Source organism: Cebidichthys violaceus, unplaced genomic scaffold (assembly GCF_023349555.1).
Source record: "Cebidichthys violaceus isolate CVI_PGR_0920_01 unplaced genomic scaffold, fCebVio1.0.p SCAF_64, whole genome shotgun sequence".
Taxonomy (NCBI): domain Eukaryota; kingdom Metazoa; phylum Chordata; class Actinopteri; order Perciformes; family Stichaeidae; genus Cebidichthys; species Cebidichthys violaceus.
The window spans coordinates 1058379-1068378 of record NW_027176861.1 but is presented as its reverse complement, the minus strand read 5'-3'; the positions used below and the strand labels follow the sequence as shown (position 1 = coordinate 1068378).

Here is a 10000-nt window from a genome sequence, read left to right as displayed (position 1 = left end):
ACACACACACACACAGAAGATAGAAGCAGGTCGACTAATACGCGCATTGTTTCTGGAAGTTATTAATAGTAATAATTTGAATGTCAATGTTACGAATGAAGCTTCAGACTATTAGGTACAGCCCTAGTAATAACAGTAATCAGCAATAACTCCAGCAGCAGAGTGGATGCAGATGCACCAACGTGATGATTCTTTGCTTTTAAACGTGATTTTGTAAGTGTGCATCAAACGTGCATCAAACGTGTATAAAACGTGCATCAAACATGCATCAGACGTGTATAAAACGTGCATCAAACGTGTATAAAACGTGCATCAAACGTGTATAAAACGTGCATCAAACGTGTATAAAACGTGCATCAAACGTGTATAAAACGTGCATCAAACGTGCATCAAATGTGCATCAAACGTGTATAAAATGTGCATCAAACGTTCATCAAACGTGTATAAAACGTGCATCAAACGTGTATAAAACGTGCATCAGACGCATATACAATGCGAACACTAATACTAAACTAATACTGCAGTACTGTCTCAAGTTATGTGTTTAGAAGCATTAAAGTAAGAAAAAGTACATATAAGAGTACTGTGATAGCGTCTACTTTAACAGCAGAATACAACAACAATAAGCCGACAACAAGCTGGAATCAACAGGCGTGTGACGTTAGTCTAAGTATTAGCATTCCAAACGTAAATAACACATCTGGTGTCAGAATACTGTATACTTTCATGTAGGTTAAAATAGCTTTTATTGAAAGAATAAATACTCTAATATACACAATATGTACAGTAGAAGTCAGTGTGGACTGTACACTCAAAGTCAGACGTGTGTTCAGCTGCTGGATGTCTAGTTCCACGAGGAGACGTGAACACATGACCTCTGTGTCAGCAGACACATGCTGGAGCTGCTTCCTGTCACCTCACTCTGTCACCATGATGTCAGAGTGAAGCTGTGCACGGACGGCATGATGCCATTCCAGTGGCGTCTGATGGCTTCTCTCTGTGACTCGTTGACGGAGGATGAGCTGCAGGTGTGAGCCGACGCCCTCGACGTATGTAAAGTCAAACTTAAGATGTTGTTTTTAAGTAGTTTCACAGCGTTAGCCGCGTGGCTTTGTGACTGTCTGCAAGCGTGACATGAGGCCGATATGAAACATATTCATGAAACATAATAATTAGTTTGACTCCTGTTTGTATTCGATACCACGGAGGTGATTTGATGAACAACAACAGCACAAATGTAGATAATACATTGAAAACATGAAGACACGTGGTTCTCACTGGACAGACGGGATGAACAGCTGTGATCTGAGAAGTCACTAAAGTGAGAACAGCAGTGGAATAAGAAGGTGCAACATGTACTTCTGAGAGGTATAAAGTAGCAGAACTAGTGTACTTGGTTATTCCATCACTTCGTGGAGGATTGGTGTTGGAGATCCCGGACGTCCCCTGAAATGGTTGAGCTCGTATCTGTGACCCACAGCTCCGGTGCCGATCCGCTGACCCGCCAGCAGCTTCTTATTAAACCCTCTGCAGACGTTCAGTGTCTTGTCTCTCTGTCTCTTGTGATGCGTGTCTGAGACGTCTGTCCTCACGTCTCACAATCGTTTGGTATTTTGTTGAGTTTTGTTGAACCAATACTACTGCTGCTACTGTTTGTTGTGCCGAGTAGACGGGATGCTTTCTACTTCTGCTCTGTGAACGTCATCAACAGTTTGGATCAGGACTCTTCTGCCCCCGTCAGTAAAGGAGGTACGTTTCTCTCGGTAGTGTCTTTACTCTGCTGTAGTACGATGGAAACGTTTCTGTGAGGAGAAGGAATGTGATCTTCAATCGTCACTTTTCAGAAAGTCTCCGTCTGAACAGAAGGAGGTTTAAGTTGAACTGAAGCTGAACCTGAACCGCGGACGCCGAGTCCCAGACCGGCAACGACAAAACAACTTCCGGTCGTCAAAAGTGATAACTGAAGACGTATAGTGAAGGTGTCACACGTGTGCATACGATGCACAGCGGTGTGGATGCAGTATCTGCATGCATCTCTCTGTGTTTGTGGCTGTTCGTCTGCAGTCAGCCAGACCGAAACATAAAGACCGATCAGAGTCTCGGGGATCGTGAGCAGAGCTTTAGTTGAACTGAGTCGGCTTCGGTAAGGTCCGCTTGATCGTTCACCAGCTGGCGCAGTAAAAAGTCAAATATTGAAGGTAGCGTGAAAAGAAAAGACTGAAGGACGAGGACCTGAAATCGGTGCGTGCATGAGGTACTTAAGTAAAGGTACATTCCACCCCCGGTCACTTTGGAGAACTAAATGATAAACAACAGATGATGCACGGCGCTCAGGAAGTCCTCTCTGAACAAATAAAAGGAGGCATGAAGGGAATGAAAACAGACAGCCAGGATAAAAAGATCCATTGATAGCAGGAAATATGTGCAGCTAATATATATCATATCACACACACACACACACACACACACACACACACACACACACACACACACACACACACACAGCAGGGATTTGAGGCCATAATGAGATATGTCGAAGTCTGTTTCATATGTGTATTAGATAATCGCCTGCAGGTGAAGCTGAGGGCTGGACTTACAGAGTCACAGGATCTCATGTTCAACTCTGTTTGGACCAAAACTCAGGATTACTGAAGCAGGTTTAAAGGAATGCAAACCCCCAGACTGTATTATTTAAAGTACATTCACTCAAGTCCTGTACTACAGTATGAGTCCTTATTTACTGCTATACTCTATGACATTTAGTTTAACTGCTGATACTTCCAGTGTGTGAAGCTGAGTAAACCTCTGTACCCTGATTATCTAACTGAACTCAGATGTAATAATACGATTTTTATCATCTTATAAACATCAAGGACTGGAGGCTTTTGTCCAAAACACATAAACGTTGCGTTCCTGTTGATCGTTGCCTAAATAAGCTTCGAGGTTTTGATGTTTTTCCTTCTAGGCGGCCGTCGGTCTGGTTCTCTAAGATCAATTTCCTACAAATAAAGCGGCTCATTCATTTATTATTTTATTTAACTCTGTGTTCATGTCATGTGGTCATGCAGTTATGGAAAGACAGTTTGAAAAAAAAACACTTTGACATCCAGAATTAGAGCGCCGGCTGCTAAAAAAGCACTTCATTGCAGAGTTCCGTCTCCAGAACATGAAAGGTGAGACGTCAGACAGTACGCTTTGGTGAACGGGATGATTTGTATTCGGTTGTTTTCTAAAATCTGAGCTGTCGAATTTCAACATAACGGAGAAGCTGTTGGTTCTAAGATGAAAATCAGACCTGTGGATGTTTTATAAACATGTCGATGCTTTAAATGTTAAATAACGAGGCGGTTTGTCTGGACCTCGGACGTGGGAAAGAGTCAAAAGCTCATTTGAGACCTCTGTTCATACTGACGTTCTGTAAATAATCCTTCAAACGTGTATCTAACCCAACGCCAAAGGATCCTGGTGTCATAGAAGCTGCCGTGATTATAATGAAGTCCACGATCTGTTGACTCGTCTCTGAGGAATGGAGTTCACGGATGGGTCAGGTTCAAAAGGTCAGCTCATGATCCAGCTAAACGCAAACCTGTGATTTTACAGGTTTGATCGTCTTCTGGTCCAGCTGTGAGGTGCATCCAGATGTTTCCACAATCTGTGACATAAAAACAGTTGACACATTAGCATGCCGATGTTAGCATTCATCTCAGACCGAGGATTAATGGGACTGGTGGACTAGCGAGCTAACCGCTAACGCACTAGCCAGCTATGAAGGGAGCGTATCCATGTTCCCTGGGTTCTACTGTATGTTCCCCAGCTTCATAGGACACAACAGAAGGCTCTAGAATGACTGGTCGCCGCTGTGTGTGTATGAGTGACACCTGCCCACTGGCTTTAGCTTTAGCGTTAGCTCGTTTATTTCATAAAACTGCTTATTTTGTAGAATAAAGGATGTAAAACACAGTGTTTACAACTTATAGCTACACAGCAACTTTGAGAGGACGGAGCTCTGGAACATTGAGATGTTTTAGGACAACTTTTATTTATATATATATAAAAGTCTAGGGAACAAAGGCTTGACCCTGTGGGGAACATACTTGTGCTTCTCAGTCACGTTATCTCTCTGAGCTTCAATATATTGTCTCTGCACTGAGGTTACATGACATTTTGTTATCGTGTCATTCAATAAAGAGTTATTGAAGAGTGGATAAAAAGCTACATTTCAAATCAACTCGGGGCCTGATGGGGGTGGCAGTTAAAAATGAAGAAGCGTGGACGGTAAATTCAGAGACTAGTGTTGAGGATTTAAAGAAAAGCAAAGCTGCCTCTCCACGTTTCATCCGTCCAGCGGTTTGGTTCCCCCGCCGTGTGATGAATGAGCGCTGTGTGTTTGACACAAAGACGATGTGGATTCAAAGTGCTTCTGTGGCTCAGTGAGTCTCAGGATGCAGAGCTCCACGTCCGTCCTTCTGAAGGTGAAGCCATGTGTAGATAAAGTCTTCTGTCTCTGAACGAGGTCTGTCAGGTCCTCACAGCACACAACCGACGAGCCTTTCATCAGACGCTTATACCTTAAATATATATATAAATGTGTATTTAAAACAGAAAATCTGTTTTACCAGATGACCTTAACTCGACTAATTTGATCTCTTCAAGCGTGTTTAAAAGAGTACAAACAAATAACTTCTTCTTCTGGTGTTTTATTAAAGTAGCAGGAAGAGACTTCCGGAGATTATTCCACTCAGTGTTGGTGGAGTTATTGATCAAACCCTGACCTGATTCTGTTCTGTGTTACAGTGTCTGTTGTATAAGAGACGGTGAACTCACACTCACACACACACACACACACACACACACACACACTCACACACACACACACACACACACACATATATAATGCGTATGGTTGGCATGTGTTTCAGCTATGGCGTGGGAAGCTTTCAAGGCTGACTGATGAACAGAGGACGCTCTTTCCTCGCTCTCTCTCTCTCTCTCTTTTATTCATACTTGATAGCAGCCATGTTGTTCATTGCAGTTGTTTTAGCCTCGTTGTCTCTCAGCCACAGCTAATGCAGCTGATGATGATTATCTCATCTCTAGCAATTTATTGATTACGTTTCGCCCAGTTCATTCAGTTTTTGTCAATAAAATATCAGTAGTGACGTTGAGTCCAGCCGTCGCTGATATAAATAGATATAGATATCGATATTTAGAATATCTGTTGTTTCTTCATGTTCTGTGTTGGGGGCTACAACTACCACTGTGTGCAATCCTGTATTGTGTAATGAGAACAATAAATCCTTGAATCTATGACATAACTGATACGGTGAAGCTCCCTGGACGTTTCTTAGGTGATGCAACTAATAATGTTGTTCAGATTTCCGAAAATCCCTTTTTATTCAACCAAATGTAATAAGAAGAGAGATGCTCCCTCAAAACACTGTAAAAATGTTCTCCTTTTAAAGGTTAAACACACACACACACACACACACACACACACACACACACACACACACTTGCGTTTTAAGCCCTATCAAGCCTGTGATTTGAATTTTCTCCACAGATTTTATTCACAGTTTGATTCGTCTGATCTTGTTGTAATACATCAACTGTGTGTGTGTTCAGGTGGAACGTTTGTGTGTTTGTTTGTGTGTGTTTGTGCCATGCAGGTGTGCAAGTGGTACATGGCACTTTGCCAGAGTGTGTGTGTGTGTGTGTGTGTGTGTGTGTGTGTGTGTGTGTGTGTGTGTGTGTGTGTGTGTGTCCTATCTTTGTGTGGACCACTTGCTTTTCTGACCTCGAGGCCTCTAACTGGTGGTGAGCTGGAGGTAAACTGGTCAATATGTTTCATCATCTTCATTGGCACCAGTTGGGATTCGGTTGGTTACTAGTAGTACTGCATGTACTCTGTCTGGTACAATGTGTTAGTACTCTGTCTCTGCTCTCAGACACACTACATTACATTAAACACTAAATCACACTAAAGTGTTGGTCCTGCTCTGAAGTACAGTTCCTGTCTGTGAAAACCAGCATCACACCGAGGGCTGATGGGAAGAGGAATCGACACATCGTGCTGCCTTGCTCTGATTCTTCCCATCATGCACCTGTCGCCTCAGTCTGTTTATCGCTGCAGGTGGCTGTTGACCCGACGACCCAGCAGAGCCAGCAGGCACACTAACACACACACACACACACACACACACACACACACACTAACAAACAGACAGACAAATACACACAAATTCAAACAAACAGACACACTAACAGAAAAACACACACACTAACAGACACACACACACACACACGCACACACATACACACTAACAGACACACACACACACACACACACACACACACACACACACTAACAAACACACACACACACACACACACACACACATGCACAAACAAACAGACACTAGAGATTCTCATCAGCTAAAGATTGATAGTTAAACTGACACATCAACCCAATAACTTATTTACATCTTATTAAAAGTGAAATTTACAGCAGTGATAGAGGCGCTATAGTGGAGGTAGCATTTAAAGTACTGGTGTACAAGTACTGGTAGTACTTGTAAAGGTAGCTGCAATCTTAGTAAAGACCCAATAGTACTTGTTGTACCTACATGTCACTGGAGAAGAAGGAACATGTGACATTTAGGGCTGTTTTTTAGTAATTAATCTAGTTGTACTATTTTCTATCATGGAAGCCAAACAATAATAATCCTCGCCCATCCAAAATGAGTTGATAGCAAGGCAAGGCAAGTTTATTTGTACAGCACATTTCAACAACAAGGCAATTCAAAGTGCTTCACATAAAACCATTAAAAGCATCAAAACATAATGCAAAAGAAAAGGAGATTTAAAAACAATTAAGAACATTCATTGAAACATTAAAAACAGTCATTAAAACACTAAAAAGCTAAAAACAGAATAATAGTTGCAGTTACAGTAAGTTGTTGAAACTGAAACTAAACAAACTACACATGAAGATTGTTTCCACGTTGAAAGGAGCATAAACGTGACAACTATCCGTTTATTTAGTGTAGCTCCTCTCACAGAGCACCATTTACAGTGTGCTTTACAAGAATAACATATAAATATATAAAATTACAAACAATGTGCAGCACTAAGGTGACACAAAGGCCAGTTTATGACGTCACAGGCCGGGACGTTTGAGGAAGCCTGTTCTAAAACCAAAGAACGTCCTGCCAGCAGTTCAACAGACTCATTAGCTCTGTTTGTCATGTAGTCAGTGAGGACCAGAGGGAGGAGGAGAAACATGGGGATGTGAGGATGGAGTCAGAGGCAGCGGTGGTGGTGGTGGTGGTGGTGGGTGAAGCTGAGGCGGCTGAATCCTTTGTGACAGGCCACGCTGCTCTAATGCGGTGACAGATCGGTGTCCTTGCAGCAGGAAACACTCGCTGCTGACGAGATGGAAAGACATTGGGATAATGAAGAATGAGCGTTTTGAATGAATTGTTTTGTCCTCTTGCTGCACATTTCAATAACCGTCCTACAGAAGTAGAGGCTGAAGTCACCCCACCCCCCGGAGGAGGAGACTTCACTCCACTATATTATCTGTCTCCCTAGCTGCTAGATGATCCACGACGTTCACCACAACGCTGAGAGTTTTCAGTTCGGCTCAGCTGCTGCAGCCGGTTAGATGGATGCGTGTCCTTGACGCGTTCGTTTGTTTCCTGCTGCATCAGCCGTCTGCTGTCGCAACTCGTCTGCCTCCATCACTGTCACCGCGTCCTCCGCAGCTTCTTCTTCTTCCTCCTGGTTCTTTAATGCTGACTGTCTTGTTCTTAATGCACATTTAAACCCAAACACAGCGGATGTGACTTCTGGTTTTCACGGGTCACCACAGCATCAACAGCGTGCTCGAGTGTACTGAAGCCTGATTGGCCTGATGGTGTGTGTGTGTGTGTGTCTGTGTGTGTGTGTGTGTGTGTGTGTGTGTGTGTGTGTGTGTGTGTGTGTGTGTGTGTGTGTGTGTGTGTGTTAAACCGTTGCAGTGACACCAGTTTAATCACACCTTCTGAACCATCTTCTGCAACCATGTGTTGAAAAGCAGGAAGCCCAGAAACATGACTGAGATTAGTGCTTTTGAGCTTAGTTTAGTAAAAATGTTTGACAAAATCAAGTGAATTCTTGTGTTTTTACACATTTGAAGTGATCAGGTACTGTATGTGGACATGAACACTCCCTCCATATGTGATAGAGCAGAAAGAAGAAGTACTTAAGTACAAACTTGAGTTTCCTGCAGCTTGTCAACATAACTGATAACTGAACTAACTCGCTTTTTCCTTTTAAATGTTAAACACTAAAACCAGATTCCACAAAAGGCTTTCAAACTGTTGCCTTAAAGTAGGTATAGAAGGTACAGAAGGTATAGAAGGTATAGAAGGTATAGAAGGTATAGAAGGTACAGAAGGTACAGAAGCGATAGAAGGTACAGAAGGTACAGAAGGTACAGAAGCGATAGAAGGTATAGAAGGTACAGAAGGTATAGAAGGTACAGAAGGTACAGAAGCAATAGAAGGTAGAGAATGTATAGAAGGTATAGAAGGTACAGAAGCGATAGAAGGTATAGAAGGTATAGAAGGTACAGAAGGTATAGAAGGTACAGAAGGTATAGAAGGTACAGAAGGTACAGAAGGTACAGAAGCGATAGAAGGTATAGAAGGTACAGAAGGTACAGAAGCAATAGAAGGTACAGAAGGTATAGAAGGTATAGAAGGTACAGAAGGTACAGAAGGTACAGAAGCAATAGAAGGTACAGAAGGTATAGAAGGTACAGAAGGTACAGAAGCGATAGAAGGTACAGAAGGTATAGAAGGTACAGAAGCAATAGAAGGTACAGAAGGTATAGAAGGTACAGAAGGTACAGAAGCAATAGAAGGTACAGAAGGTACAGAAGGTACAGAAGCGATAGAAGGTATAGAAGGTACAGAAGGTACAGAAGGTACAGAAGCAATAGAAGGTACAGAAGGTACAGAAGGTACAGAAGCAATAGAAGGTACAGAAGGTATAGAAGGTACAGAAGGTACGGAAGGTACAGAAGCAATAGAAGGTACAGAAGGTATAGAAGGTATAGAAGGTACAGAAGGTACAGAAGCGATAGAAGGTACAGAAGGTATAGAAGGTACAGAAGGTACGGAAGGTACAGAAGCATAGAAGGTACAGAAGGTATAGAAGGTATAGAAGGTACAGAAGGTACAGAAGGTACAGAAGCGATAGAAGGTATAGAAGGTATAGAAGGTACAGAAGGTATAAAAGGTTTCCAGGGCTCTACCCCTTGAAAAGCATTTATATTGACATTTAAGGAAACTTAAATATACGGTGATATACATACCATCACCGTCCACGCTTCAACGTTATAAGGCCCTACCGTCCAGCCCGACTTTAGGTTAATAACAGAGAGTGGAGGTCTGCTGGTCTCCATCGTCACAGCTTCAGTGTGCTTCTCCGTCAAACTAAACAGGCTGCTGCTCCGGCTGACCTCCGTCCTAGATTAGCTTATCTATATGTGTGCCTCATATTTCTGCTGGCGGTGGAGTAATTTATGCCCTTAACGTGTGGAGGACAAAGAGACGGAGCTCAGAGTTAATTAGAAACAGTGATGGGCAGAACTTGTGGAGATCAAATAGTCCATCAAGAAGAATTAAGGCCGGCGTAGCTGGTGATTAGAGAGGTCTGGTGTGGAACGATGCCATCGATATGAAGGACTTTTTAATCCCGCTTCATTTAATTTAATTGCTGATGAGTCCACTGCTCTCACGTCCGGGTCAGAGGTCGACATGCAGAGGTCTGTAGTAAACAGAGCCAGTGACCGTGATGGAGGTAAAGAGGAGGAAGCCATGACGTGGCGATGGCGTTATCAGCGGCGTCGTGTTTCACATTTTTCCCGTTTGGTCCTCCAGGTGGCGATGATGACCGGGGCCCCGCACCCTTACCCCACAGCGGACGTGCCCGACCACGCCCACTACACCATCGG

At 43.0% G+C, this 10000-nt stretch overlaps 1 protein-coding gene across 1 annotated transcript in view; it reads left to right on the top strand.

Annotated features, from left to right (window-relative positions):
• The window catches only part of LOC137890260 (melanopsin-A-like), a 20643-nt gene that overhangs the window by 2871 nt on the left and 7772 nt on the right, over positions 1 to 10000 (top strand). Inside the window, exon 2 of the mRNA XM_068734423.1 lies at positions 9927 to 10000. This exon is cut by the window's right edge and continues 69 nt beyond it. Within this exon, the coding sequence (XP_068590524.1) occupies positions 9927 to 10000 (74 nt within the window). The remainder of the gene's footprint in view (positions 1 to 9926) is intronic.